Source organism: Centroberyx affinis, unplaced genomic scaffold, assembly GCF_046629955.1.
Source record: "Centroberyx affinis isolate AG114_WGS23_722 - 3 ecotype Tasmania unplaced genomic scaffold, CSIRO-AGI_Caff_v1 ptg000661l_1, whole genome shotgun sequence".
Lineage (NCBI taxonomy): Eukaryota > Metazoa > Chordata > Actinopteri > Beryciformes > Berycidae > Centroberyx > Centroberyx affinis.
The window spans coordinates 166,656-181,092 of NW_027279287.1; the positions used below are offsets into that span (position 1 = coordinate 166,656).

Sequence of the window (14,437 nt, forward strand, 5' to 3'; positions counted from 1 at the left end):
CCTGAGGGTAGGGTTTATGAGTTCCCTTCAGTGCTCTCCGCATGCTGTCTCTCCCCGCTCATTTACTTAATCACGTCACCTCTCATTTCTTCAGATAAGCAAATAGGCCTCCGCTCTCCTGTCGTCCTATTGGCCAGAGCCAGGCCTCCCTCAAAAGGAGGGGAGGGGCTTGAGACTGGCTCAACCAGACTTCCTCAGAAGTTCAGCTTTTCCTTCTTGTGAGTGGAGCTGTCCTGGAAAACAGTTAACTGTGAACCTGTATCAGAGCACACAAACCTGTCGCTCACAGATGATGAGCATCGGGTGAATGTAAAAGAGAGCCAAAGATGAACTTATGATACTAAAAGAATGTGAGACTGTATGTGAAGCTGGAGGAAAACAGTCCCATGGCTTGGATCAGAGGGCAGTCACATTCCTGGTCAGCTCTGAATGGGAACACTCAGCAACAAGCCCCTCATGGACTGCTAACAGCAATAAGGTAAATACTGTCATTTCAAACTGACTGATCGCTACATCTTGATACTGTAAATGTCTGTATTTTCACTGTATAAATGTGTCATGATGAGACATTGTATGAGCAGTGATGTATGACTGTGATTTAAATAGAAAGGTGGGTAAATTATGACCTCCAGTCGGTGATCACCATAAGGCAAACATATATGAACAGAAAGAAAAATCAATTCTATTTTCACAAAAGCATGTTTTTCCTCAGTGAAAAGACCCTATGCTCATGTAACCTCCATCAGTTTGGTACTATTTACTATGATGTATGCTACGAATTGACTTAGTACAGATTTATGTAAGCTTAATAAGGTGAGAAATTTCTATTCTGCACATAAAAGGTGGGTAAAGTAAGTTTGGGTGGGTTTACCCCCCTACACCTTGAACATTTTGAGCGTAACTAGAAAACAACAAAATTCTAATCAAAGTCAACAGAACCAGCAGGCACAGCGCAATTGTTTAACCTGTAATAAAATACAGCATCCTACTGTGCACCTGTATGGAGATGAGAGAATGTCAACAAAGGCATTTCCTTCATAAACACAGACACAGGAGCAGATGGATCGCATGGGGAAAAGTGTTAGCTTGCTTAAAAAAAAAGCCCCAAAACATTCAATCACAGATAGAGAGAGAGAGAGAGAGACAACATTTTTCAAACAGGCAAAACCTTAAGAGTGTTGTTTCTAAGTACTATGTGGGAGTTAAGCATGCCCAGGGAAAATATGCTGTGTTTTCCTCTCCAAGGGGAGAGAGAGAGAGAGAGAGAGAGAGAGAGAGAGAGAGAGACGAGGCCCCGGCTCAGGCCCCACGCCACTTTCTTCCCGGTTTTTAGGCTGTACACAGGAGAATGTGCTTCAAAATCCATTGAGCAATTTTTTTAATCAGCTCTTCTGGGTGGAGAGAGAGAGAGAGAGAGAGAGCGAGAGGCAGAGAGTGAGGTAGAGAGAGAGAGAGGTAGAGCTCAGCCCAGAGAACAATGGGCACTTTTACATTGGTAAGCTCTGAGGAGATTGTAATGGCTACACCGCACTCACACAAACATGAGAGCGCACACACACTTAAGCACAGACAAAAACGGGCGCATATGCGTGTCTGTGTATTCCCGAATACACAAATACACACATAGATTTTGCCACACACACACACACACAACTGCAAACATGAGTGCACACACATGCACAGACAAAATTGTTTGGATACTGTGTACACACACACACACACACACACACACACAAAATAGGGTCTTTCCTGTTTGAAATGCATCCGGTAATGGGATAGTCTGTGATTTGCAATGCTCCATTTCCCAGCAGCCAAACACTCTCTTCACCCCACCCAAATAACATGGGCTTCCAAATGGTTATGGTTAGTTTCAAACCCTCCAAAACCCCAATCCCAGTGTTATTAAGTCAGATTCAAAATGTAGGTATTTCCATTTGAATGCCCGGGAATTTGTGGTTGAATACACTTAACCTGTCAAAGGAATTCAGTAAATCTGATTCTGTATCTCATTGTTTTAATCAAAGCAACTTGCTTAATTCTGTTTTGGCTTCACTGCCAGATTCACAGGCACACATTTACACATTAGAGTTGACAGTGAAATGTGATCAATATTTAACAGCTGCAAAGAAGTGCCCCTTTTTAATTCAAAACTCGATCTATCCCCTTATTAAACAATAGTCAGATCTGTCAGTGTGTGTGTGTGTGTGTGTGCGTTCATCAAGAAGGTCACTTTTCCTAGAGTTGTCATTGTTTTAGAGATGTGAGTCGATCGCTGGCAAAGGGAAATGCATGACTACTTAAACACAAACAACACAACAAGAAGTTCTCATGGGAAAATAAGCTTGAGTCAATTTGACTGATGTTGCAACTTTCTGCTCATTCATCTCATGCTGTTTTCATACAGTTAAAAATACATTTCGGTGTTTGGAGTATCAGCGGAGTGCAGACATGTCTCATCAGTTATGCTCACATCATGACAGATGAATTTATAATGATGTAGGCTAAACAAACACTGGTCAAGGTTGGACTCCGACTGGACACACCAGAGTACAGAGTTAACCACAGTTGTATTTGCCTGTGGTACCATGGCCTCCTTGAGATGCCTTAAGGCAGATGTTACTGTGAATATTACACATTTGCACATCGTGCACATAAATTCACATCTGCTTTCTTTCGAAAGCATTGTTACACTATATTGAAGCTTTTATAATGGTTCCACCTATTTCATATTGCATATATATTGATATTTTTAGATTTGTATAATGCTATATTTACATATACTTTTTACAAAACTTCCAATTCATACATTCTACTTAACATGAGTTGAAATTGTCAGCTGTTCATGAAGCTGTCTGATCTCCTGAAATTTTGTGAAATGAGGACAATATCTAAAAATGCAAATACGTGAAATAGGGTGGTGGATTGGTTGATTCCTAATACCAAATAGATTTGTACTGTGAGTGATGTTTTAACCATAATCAAATTGATTTAGGTTTGGGTTAGGTTTAGGGTTAAGCTTATGTAACCAAAACAAAGTTGTTTTAGTTGCCTAAACTTAACCGTTAGCTAACCTTTTCACATGACAAACAGCTGAAATTGGTGTGTCCGATTTGTGCTACTGTCGCATAATCCAATTTGTGGTGGAGGAACATAGTCTTGACATAACAGTTGACATGACAGTTTGCCCAGAGGGATCATTCAAGTTTCATCTTTCCTTTTCTTAGTGTCCTAAGGAGTCAGCATCGCCAGTAGGAACCTTGTGTCCTGAGGAGCAAGCTTTACCGTGAGGCCTCCCACAATGAAGGACCGCTTGGAGGAGCTACAGCAGAGGGCTCAGGAGTTTTCTGAGGCAGGCGAAGATACCAATCCTTTCTCAGATGAGGGCGATCACGATGACTCGGTAGCGGTCGGGGTCATCACGCAGCAGGCCGTGGTGTTCGAAGAGGAGCCAATCATTGACAATTTTCTGTCTGAGGCTCAGCGTATCCGGAATGACATCACAGAGCTGGAGACCGAGGTAAGCATTATTTTGGATGGAGGTTGCATTCATTTCCTAGCTCTTCCAAAAAGGCTATCTTTCAATTTTGCAAGAGACCAAGGGTCCAAGAGACTTTTGATGTCTTTATATGTCCTACACTTTGAAACAACCTGCCTGCCTGAGGTGCTCAGGCTGGCTAAACCTGTATCATCTCGTAAATCACTTCTTAAAACTAAATTTTATAGACTTGCTTTAAGGTAATAATGACTTTTATTATCTTTTTTGACCTCCCCTTTATAATTCTTGCCTTGCTTTTCTATTTATTACCTTGCTTTTATTGCTTTTGCTGTTGGTTTTTATCTGTTCTTTTAATCCCTTGTAAAGTGCTTTGTAACTGTGTTTTGAAAAATGAAGCATCGCGTTAGTTCAGGCAGGGCACGGACGTCACGCGTTGCTCGTCATCTACCAGCTGATCACCACACACACCAATCACCTAATCCATTCTCATAACAAGGCGGTCTATTTAAATGGCCTCCTCCTACACTGATTCCTGCTTCACAACTGCTGCACACTCTGCTGCTTGGTAAAGCTTTATGCTTTATGCTCTTTCAGGATGTATGCTTGCATCTTTATTCTTCAGATAATGAATTTCTGAGGTCTGCAGCAGGCTTGCTGCTACACATAGATATTAGGCTACACATAACAGTAGATATTACACATAACAGTACAATGACCTATCAGGATGCATGCTTGCATCCTTTCATGTAGGCTCGCCTGGTGCCACTGCTTGAGGTCTGCAACAAGCTTGTTGCTACACATTGATCTTTCATTACTGATCAGCTGCTAACTTACTAAGAATCGGCTGCACCATTTATGTTTGGCATATGGTTCTGTGGTTTGGGGGATTTGCATGGCGCCCCTGCTATACCTTCAGCATGCTTGCCGGGTAAGCAGGGAGCTGCTCGAGCAGGGCCATATCCGCCAAATATAACTGTATTACCATTAGTTGCAGCTAATGGTTTCATCTGTGACTAAAGTGTTCCTGACTGAAATGAAGCATCGCGTTAGTTCAGGCAGGGCACGGACGTCACGCGTTGCTCGTCATCTACCAGCTGATCACCACACACCAATCATAATCCATTCTCATAACAAGGCGGTCTATTTAAATGGCCTCCTCCTACACTGATTCCTGCTTCACAACTGCTGCACACTCTGCTGCTTGGTAAAGCTTTACCTCCACCTCCCCAGCCTCCACCTGTTATAGTCTATGCAATCGAACCACGGTGGCTCTTAAATGTCACTACTGAGTGTTGCTGTTCTGGCTCTGCTCTGTCCACTCCCATGGGGGGATTTGCATGGCGCCCCTGCTATACCTTCAGCATGCTTGCCGGGTAAGCAGGGAGCTGCTCGAGCAGGGCCATATCCGCCAAATATAACTGTATTACCATTAGTTGCAGCTAATGGTTTCATCTGTGACTAAAGTGTTCCTGACTGAAGTACAACGGAATTAAATAATCTCATGAATAAGAAGATAGGCTCAAATAGCCAGATTTTATGGTCATGTAATTTCCGTTGGTTAAGTTAAAATGAAGTTCCTCCTTATTGGTGGTCAGAAGTGACACTGACACGAAGAAAAAAATCTTTACCCACTGTGTGTAGGTTCTCAAGTTCAGCCAACAGCAAAAGACCCTGGTGGCAACAATGCGTCGTTTCAGTGTGATGAAGAAGGAGAGCAGCATCACCCGGGACATCAAGCTCCAGGCCGAAAGCCTCCACAGGCGTCTGGATGCCCTTTCAAAACAGGCCCAGAGGACTGAGGACCAGCAGGGACCTACTGCAGTCACAACAAGAATCCAACGCTCCCAGCATGCAGCACTGCACCGCCAGTTCCAACAGGTAGGACATAACTAGGCTCCAGCTCTGCTTTCGGATACACTTCTACCATACACACTTCAGTGATCGTGGATGCATTTGTGGATACATATTAGTCAGTGCAAATCACACTCCCCACAAACTCGTTATCTTTCCCAGTATAAGAATAGAGGTTGTGGGTAGGAAATGTCTATTTTGCTACTCTCTGTCACTGATAATATAACACAATAGCGGTTCAACCTGTACCCAGTTCATGAAAGCTTTTACATTTGCTGTTCTGGTAGGTCTTTTCTGGAAAAATCCTCTGGTACACAGTAAGTGACGTGTTTCATGTTTCCAGCAACAACAGCAGTTTGTTTGGAATAAACAGAAGAAGAACTGGGTAGTTAGCATGAGCAGTTATAGCCACCATGGCTGAACAGACAAAGAAAAGAGCGCCACCTACAGAAACTTACAGAAACTGCATCAACAGAAAATCCAAGGAAAAAGACTTTACTGGCCACAGTTTGGTTGACAATGTCACAGCAATGAACGCTTAGCAACAAAGATGTTACCCAAACAGAACAATAACCTCAACATAGATCTTGCAGATTATCATTTCAAGAAAAACCTGTTGACTGTTGATCTTGCCTCATCCTATTTGAGGTCTCCTTATTTTTACTCTCATTCTCTTTCACCTCCTCCGCCTCCTCTCTCTCTCTCTCTCTCTTCCAATCATTATGTTTAGGTAATGCGGCAGTATAATGATGGTCTGCTGACCAAGCAGGAGCGCTGTAAACACTTCATTATCCGCCAGCTGGAGGTATCAGGAAGGGAGGTGACGGAGGAGGAGGTGAATGAGATGGTTGCCACAGGAAAATGGGAGGTCTTCAATGAGAACCTGCTGAATGATGCCAGGATCACACGGTCACAACTGTCTGAGATCGAACAACGACACAAGGTAAGACCAAGGCCATCAACTCACTAAACCATATGGCAAAGATCTGACCTGAGACCTGATCCTCTCTGCATCTAATACCATATGTCACCAAAACTTCCAAACCTGCTTATATCTACTAAATGTCTGGAGACAAGTGGAGCAATGACTGATGACTGTTATTAGTTAGTCAATGTGATACATTTCTAGACTTAGGTCACAAAATTGCTCCTGAATGCTCCTCTGATGTGATTTATTTGGACATGGCTTACAAATAGATTTCTGGGGAAGTTTGCTTAATCTTTGCTGTTCATTATAATGCTAAAAACTCCAAAGTCAAATTTGGACTCCCTTAGGCTAAGGTATGACGAGCGCCACATCTTGCCACATCCAACTGACTGACACCCATGGGTAAGAGGAACGCTCTTTCAAAATACGTCAGTGGTAATTGATCGACGAAGATTGGTACTCCTTAATTCCTCACAAACCATTTTGTATACCAGTGGTTCCCAGCTCCGGTCCTCGGGTCCTATAAGGATAGATTTGCAATAAAGTACATGGTAGGATAGAATAACAGTAGTACTCTGGGTTATGAGGACAGGAGGTTGGGAACCACTGTTGTATACAAAGGGATTTTCAAGGAAACCAGCACATCAACCACTAAGCCTATAAGAGTCAGATGATGATTTATGTGTATTTTTAGTGCTGAGGCTGTGTTATATGAAGATCTGCTGCCGTCCCCTCATGTGACTTCAGCTTCCAACCACCTCCAGCTCCTGACCAATGTCCTTCTCTTCTCCAATATCACTGAATTAATCCCATCACCCTTCTGCACCAACAGGAGCTGCTGAACCTGGAGAGCAACATGAAGGAGCTGAGGGATTTGTTCATGGACATTTTCATGCTGGTGGAGGAACAAGGGACCTACATCGACCACATCCAGACCAACGTTGAGAGGACGCAGGACTATGTGACCACCTCCAGTGAGAAGTTCAAGATGGCCGCCAGGTACAAGAAGAAGAACCCACTTCGACAGCTGTGCTGCTGCTGCTGCCCTCCCTGGAGATGCTGCTTATGAAACGGGGATTCATTGGAAACTGATCTCTTGTTCGATGTTGGTGGATGTTTAACCTTGGCAGTCTGGATAGGTTTTCTTTAAAAAAAGTATCACTTATCAGTCAGTGGTAAGTGAGGCAAGATTCAAGTACCATTATAGGTAAGGTTAAGGCACTGCAGTTTTTGCTGTTGAACTGAGCAGCAGAGAAAAAAGAGAAAATCAACTCAACAGAACATACAAACCAATTAGGCGTAAAGGCCAGAACTGATACTTGAGGCACTTTCTTTCAAGAGGATATGAAGACTGCTATTGGGAGAGACAGTTCGGTAAGTGCTACTCACCAACAGTGCTGCTTATTGGAGACCTTCATTGTCATCTGACAGAGGTCACAAACAAGAGGAGACCACTGGCAACAAGGACTTCTACAGTAGATTAGCAAGACTGTTACTTTGCACCATTCTTCAAAAAAATCCTCTTACTTTTTGAATGTGCCACAGATATTTAAGAACCACTTATTTTTGTACGGACATGTGGATGCATCGTAGACTCGTAAATGTATTCAGCACAAAGTCAAGTTTAGCTCAGTGGAAAACATTTCATATTCAGAGAGATTTTGAGCCATTGCATATCTAGCCATTTCATTTTAGATCAATATATTTATGAACCAAGACCTTGTTTTACAATTTGAGATGAGGTCTCATTTGCATTTCCAAGGATGACCAGTGAAAAACAGCTATTCAGATTCAAGACTTTAAATCACAAACCTTGATTAAAACATTTATTGTTAATTGAATTTAGTTCCAAAATGGCATATCCACCAATTGAAAAAGGTGGCAAAATTGTTGCTGGCATGATAATAAAGCTGTGGAATATCATTCAACTGCAAGTCAGCTGCTATCTTGTTTCAAAATAGGACGAATGAAGATGGGATTGTGAGTTATACATTTCAGGCAATATATTTTCATTTCTCTAGATAGTGTTTTGGAGTGAAAACCTTCAATTCACGTTCCTGCTGAAACTGTTACATTATTCAGATGCGCTGCTCCAGCTGCCACCTGTGTGAAACTCATTGTTCATCTCTTGAAAAAGTGCTCTACACAAAAGGGGAACAATGGCACTAAACTGGGTGGAATGCTCCCATTGAGGGAAGTACCAGCAGGATGTAATATAAACACCGAGAAAGTGTACTGTACAGCTGATAAACAGACCCGCACCTGCTTACAGTTAATCATCGGCAGTTTCACCTATTGTTTATGGAGAAAATACCTGCTCACAGTCACTGTCAGAATAGAGTAGGAAATAATAAATACGTGACCCATTCCAGGTAATAATGGTCAGGAAGATTTGTCCGTACTGTTAATCTCATTCACTGGCAGCATAGCCTCCAATCAGCGTTCATAGCAGTCATCCTTAGTGAGTCAGTGAGTCAGTGACCCATGGTGTTTGATTTCAGGGACAAAATACAGGTAAACTGGGTGTGCCAGAGCCAGACTGGAAACTGGTTTGGCTGCTGTTACAGGATAGCGATCAGCCGGCTGTTGAGAGTTGCTGCAGGGCACATCAGGGATGGCATTACACTGTGTAAACACAACCATTACTTTCACCATGCAGATAGTGAGAGGTCCCACCAGGGTAAAATAAAGTCTGAGGAGTTGTCTTCCAGAATAAGACACATTTGAACAGAATCCTGATCCTCTAGATATTAGACTTATGAACTTTGAGTTCATATTATGTATATTATATAATTATTATATTTTGTAATACAGTTTTTTTTATTTGCAAGTGTTTGTTTTAGCTTTTAACTTGGAGTACCAGAGGAAGTTAAGATTGGTGAAGGTGAAAGTTTAGGCCATTTGAAAGTCAATTTAGTATAGTTTTCTTTAAATTGACATCTACTGGACTCTTTCCAAATTGTCCTGAAGAGCTACCCTCCTATTTGGTGCTGCAGTTAGGTTAAATTAAATGTTATTTGTACTATTTCACCCAGGTCTGGTAGAGTACCCAGGTGGGAGACAATATAGTTATATAACTGCTCTCATCCTGAGCAAGATCTGCTGTTTTCTTGACCAGACTCACTCAGATTAGAGCAAGAACATTTTGAAATATATTTGTTTACCTATCAAATGTCTCATAATACAGTGCAGTGCAGATTGTGCCTCCCCTCTAAACTAGTAAGTAAAAAGTAGCACTACTGTAAACTCTGGGATTCCTGAACAGCAAGAATGCCATCCAGTGTTCACTGAGAGAAGTACCGGTTGAAAAAGATTTAACATTTGACACTTAATTGCGAAAGGACATATATGGTTCATCACATTTAATTATACTACTTTAATAGGTGGTATCCATATCAATTCAGCATTAATCATTCCTCCAAAATTATTGGAATCATACAAGTCAAAATATTATATATTATTGTGGTGATATCAGTTGAGCTATTATATGCAGTACATACAGTAGTAGCATTACTAATAATGAGAATACCTGCCAGGAATTAAAATATGTTATTCTTATAGCCTGGTCAGTCCAACAGTTTTCTGCAAAACTAGAAAGCAAAGAAGAATTAATTTGCAATGTCATCTAGTATACATGTAGGACCTGCTCCACAGATAATGACTGAATAATAATGAGACTGATTTCTGGGGCTCCTGCTGCTGCACAATGTCAGTGTTAACATCCAAAAGTGCCTTTTTTTTATAATAGTGCTAACAATCTCAAACTTTTTACTCCCTCTGAAACCCTTCTGGCTCCTCTTACAGCCATGCTTTTTATTCTCTTTGTAGCTGTACATCTTGTGACATCAAAAATGACAGGGCAGGTCAAACTCTTCTCTCTTGATTCTGCCTATAGGAGACACATGCAAATGTATGAAAAGCTCAGCTGTCTTTAGGCATAAGAAGACAGCAACCCAGTCTCACAAAGAAGAGTGGTGCTGGATTGGAGTAGCATTTAAAATCTGAAATTCAGTGGTACTTTCCTCAAATATACTCACAGGAGGACAGGTTTCCCAGAGATGGAGATGAAGGGAGGTTTGAGGACCTCAGAGAGGACAGCTGTAGCCTCTTCGATGTACATCAGCAGAGTCCAATGAGAACACTGGGCCGTGGGAGAGGGAATATTGGTCAGTTCAGACCCTTAATCCTTGACCCCCAGATGGGTCAGTCAGGGTCTGACTGTTAGACTCACCTCTCTTTTTTTATCCTTTATTTGTCCAAGGAAAGTTGACTGAGCTCCATGCTTTCTCTGCTTCACATTCATACAGTTACACATATTCACACTGGGAGCTGCCCAGTACAACCACAGTCTTCTACTGAGTAAGTGGAATTAAGTGGAACCACTGAGTGGTTCCACTTAATCTGTTGATAGTAGCTGTTGAAGGAGATAGAAGCTCATTCATTTTCCCCACACACAACTTTCCAGACATTCCGGGAATTCAAACCGGCAACCTTCCAGTCCCACTTCTCTAACCTCTTTACTCTAGACTACTTCTGAGGCAAAGACAGCCAATGGATATACTCACCAACTGCTACAGTCAAATGAAATTTTTTTTCGGGAATAATCTAAATGATCTGATTGATGATCGCGTCTTTTATAAAATTCTAAAATGGGTGAATGGATGTCTTGGGCTGTCTGTTCCTGAAACTTCATCAGAACATAAAGGACTATGTAAAGCGCTCAGGAAGTTTCACACAGCTGCAGAATCACCCTGACGCAGGATAGGTCATTACGGGTCATTACTGTGACGCGGTCTTAAATTATGGCTAAAGTTTGTACAGTTCTCATCAGACTTACCAAGCCGATGAGTGACTCTGTGAACCCCGGCAGCAAACATTATTTAGTTTACTAGCAGGGTTAGAAAACAACGTCAAAGCTCAAGCTCTGAAAAATGGCATCAGTCATGTCTGTTTAAACGATGATGTGAACATGTGAGAGTTTATGAGGGCGATGGCGGCTGATAGAGATGTGGGGTGACGTCTGCATGTGACTATCTCCTGTGTCGGCCCTGCCAGTCACAGCGCGGACCTCAAAGACTTTCCCAAACGCCTGAACAACATCAAAGCAGCCGCCTCCCCCTCCTGTGAGTAGAACCAGCTGTGGTTATAGAGAGCTGACATTACTTTACTGCCTGGTTTTATCACTGCCATCAAAATCACAACAGAGAGATATCAGGAACCCTCAGCATGTGATAAATCACACAGAAACTGTACAGTGTGACACTGGCAGCAGCTACTGGGATACCAGGCAGCGATGATACAATGGCTGTAAAAAGTGCTCACCCCCCCTTGGCTTTTTCACATGTTTTCTAGTGCAAGAAAATGAGCTCAAAATACATTCATTTAGAGTCTAAAATCTACGCAAAGTATTCTGTTCTATCAAAGTGTCAACAGGCAAAACATTTTATAACATTATTCCTACTTCATGATTAGTTAATAGTGAGACATATTGAATATTTTCTTTTAAAAACTGCTCTAATTTTACATTTTCTGCTAGGAAGTCTTATAAAACTTGACATGCATCTCTGAGGCCTACTTGGCCGTGCTTTCTTATACATTTCAGAAGTATTTTTGGACTGTTTTCAAAATTAAAGTCAGTAAGTGGTGAGTGAGGTCTCCAGAGTGTTGGTTCAACTTCAAAGACCCATACAGATCTGAACATTAAAAAATGAATCATACCCCATATGAGATCATGAACAGTCAACTAACTGTGTCAGCTGCCTACAGCAGTGAAGTTACCCACTTTTCATTTTGAGAGTTAAAGAAGCCATACCTTCCAGCGTGTGGCTGAGCTACTGTGATGTGGCCTGAATAATGTTTTTACTTGTCTGTTCTGCATAAGACTTTTCAAGAAGTAACTTAATCTGCTCATTATTATCGCTAATGAGATTTAGGTATAAACAAGCCACAATAAAAGCCACATTGCCACACATTGACATTGTATTGTAAAGGCCCTGACCTTTGCCCTCCTTTATTATGATTGCTTGTAATTTTTGAATGAATTCATTGAATTGTTGTATTTTTTTTTTTCTTCTAGAAATTAGAGTCTCTAGAGTGTCAGCTCAATATTTAAAATGTTAAAATTTCTAAACCAGCTAATGCCAAAAGTTGACTGATACTCAACACCTGTTGTAGGATGAATGTTAAAACTTGTGTATGTTCCACCAGAATGATATATGAGCTTCAGCAATGAGTGCTCCGGGGAAAGCACAGGGTCAGTGCAAGCTATCAGTGTGAAAGCCCTCTGTGCAGATCCCATGCAGAGACAGTGAAAGGTAATGGACACATCTGTGTGTGTATCCACTGTGGCTGTTACGCTGATTTAAGAGATGTTTTCATCTTTTCTGATGGATGGGTGGATGGATGAACTCGGGCCTTTAATGTAAAGCATATGTGAAACTGCTGTGAGACAAAGGAGAATAATGGCTATTTGTACATGTACATCAGCTAAACCTCATACATTATCATAGTTATAGTGAATACTGGACAGAAGAAAATACTGAAAACTGCACCCTCTGTTCTTAATATTATATAAAGGCGGGATAAGAACATGAATACTTTTTATTGCCGCTGTATATCCATGCTGTGACACTGACCATTGACTGACTTGTCCATTTTAGCGTCCACTATTTCACATTCAGGTCGGCCTGTGTTTATTTTGACCTACTTCACAGGTACTCGACACGTACGCAGACTAAACATCTCCCCTTGGCACGTGTTCCAAAAAAGAGATTTCCATCAGAATTCGACTATTTCCCCACCAGATGCGGTTGTGATATCCGCGAGATGAAAAATAGGACATGAGTAGATGTGGGAACACGTTCAATGGAGACATCGCAAGCTGCCGCAGCTGTGGCTGGAAGTTGCAATCATCTTGTCAATCAGATCCCATGGGGCTCTTAAAATGCCTCGGCCTCCACTGTGTCGTGGTTTTTTGAAAATGAAACGGGAGTAATTGGGAATTTTGAGATAATCCGCACAGGTTCTGAGAAGATATATGTAGTTAAGAATAACTGAAAACCGGAAAACTGTACAAACATGGCATACTGATTAAAGGGTTACCACTGTGTGTCAATGGAACAAACAATAGTATGCCATGGTTTAGCATGGAACTATGGATCCCCATCTTGTCATACAATTAAAACTCTCTTTAAAAGATTCAAATCCCTTAAAATCCCCCCTTTCTTTCTCCTCAGCTCCTATTCTCTTTCTTTTCCTAGCATTTCACTCTCACATGATGACTCTATGAGACACAGGAATATTGTAAGCCCTGACCTTTGACCCCCTTAATTTTTGGTTGCTTGTAATTTAGGAATTGAAGCTGATTCTACTGTTACTCTCACTGTAAATTGCTCTGGATAAGTCAGCTAAATGACTGAAATACTGTATACTGTATATCTTAGTGTAATGTTTCCTGCTGGAGACTACAAGGAAGACAGAAGCGACCAGCAGAGGGCGCCGATATCCAAGAATTGCCAATACCTTGTATTTAATCTCGGTTGGTCGACCCTCATGTCAAACACTACATTACAAACTAATGTAACAGTTCACCTTCAGCTTTGCACCCCAGTAGTGAGTCATCCAATGGCTTTTGAAGTCCCATAATAAAAACAGGCTTCTCCGAGCCAAAATGTAGTCAAAATCCATTTACTGCTTTATCTCCCGGAACCTCAAAAGCGCCCCTTTGTGTCCTCCCGTGTTGAATATTGATTAATTTACCCAACAATAAAGGTGAACAGCGGGAGGACCAGCCGGGGAACAGCTGACACACACATCAGGACAGAGGAAAGAGGTGAAAATGAACTGAGACGTGGGTGAATAAAACATGTCTCAGAGGACAGCGCCTCGTTCCGCCGCTTTTTCTGCAAGGCTGGAAGGGAACCGGGAGCCTCCCTGATGGTTAATCCTTTCTGTAATGAGAGGACAGACACATTCAGCCTCGCAGGCAAACACACACACACACACACACACTTACACGCATACAGCAGACACGCAAGCACACACACACACACACTCAAAATACACAGCTGCACACACACAGACATTCTCTCTCTCTGCCAATACGTGACACACTTAACTCACTGGATGTGTAAATTAATATTATGAGAGGATTTTTCTTCATA

The 14,437-nt window shown here is 41.8% G+C and overlaps 1 protein-coding gene across 1 annotated transcript; it reads left to right on the forward strand.

Moving 5' to 3' along the window:
* The first annotated feature begins 231 nt into the window (after positions 1-231).
* stx19 (syntaxin 19) lies at positions 232-8,259 on the forward strand. Its single transcript, XM_071519126.1, has 5 exons — positions 232-478; positions 3,225-3,517; positions 5,138-5,374; positions 6,078-6,290; positions 7,108-8,259. The coding sequence occupies exons 2-5, from the start codon at positions 3,299-3,301 to the stop codon at positions 7,342-7,344; spliced, it is 906 nt and encodes a 301-aa protein (XP_071375227.1). The 5' UTR covers positions 232-478; positions 3,225-3,298; the 3' UTR covers positions 7,345-8,259.
* Positions 8,260-14,437: the final 6,178 nt, after the last annotated feature.

What these genes read in the sequence shown, in the direction of transcription:
- stx19 (XM_071519126.1), top strand. Translation starts at nt 3,299, where the DNA reads ATGAAGGACCGCTTGGAGGAGCTACAGCAGAGGGCTCAGGAGTTTTCT. An exon ending in TGCACCGCCAGTTCCAACAG is followed by an intron (nt 5,375 to 6,077) that starts GTAGGACATAAC and finishes CATTATGTTTAG; the next exon opens with GTAATGCGGCAGTATAATGA. An exon ending in AGATCGAACAACGACACAAG is followed by an intron (nt 6,291 to 7,107) that starts GTAAGACCAAGG and finishes CTGCACCAACAG; the next exon opens with GAGCTGCTGAACCTGGAGAG.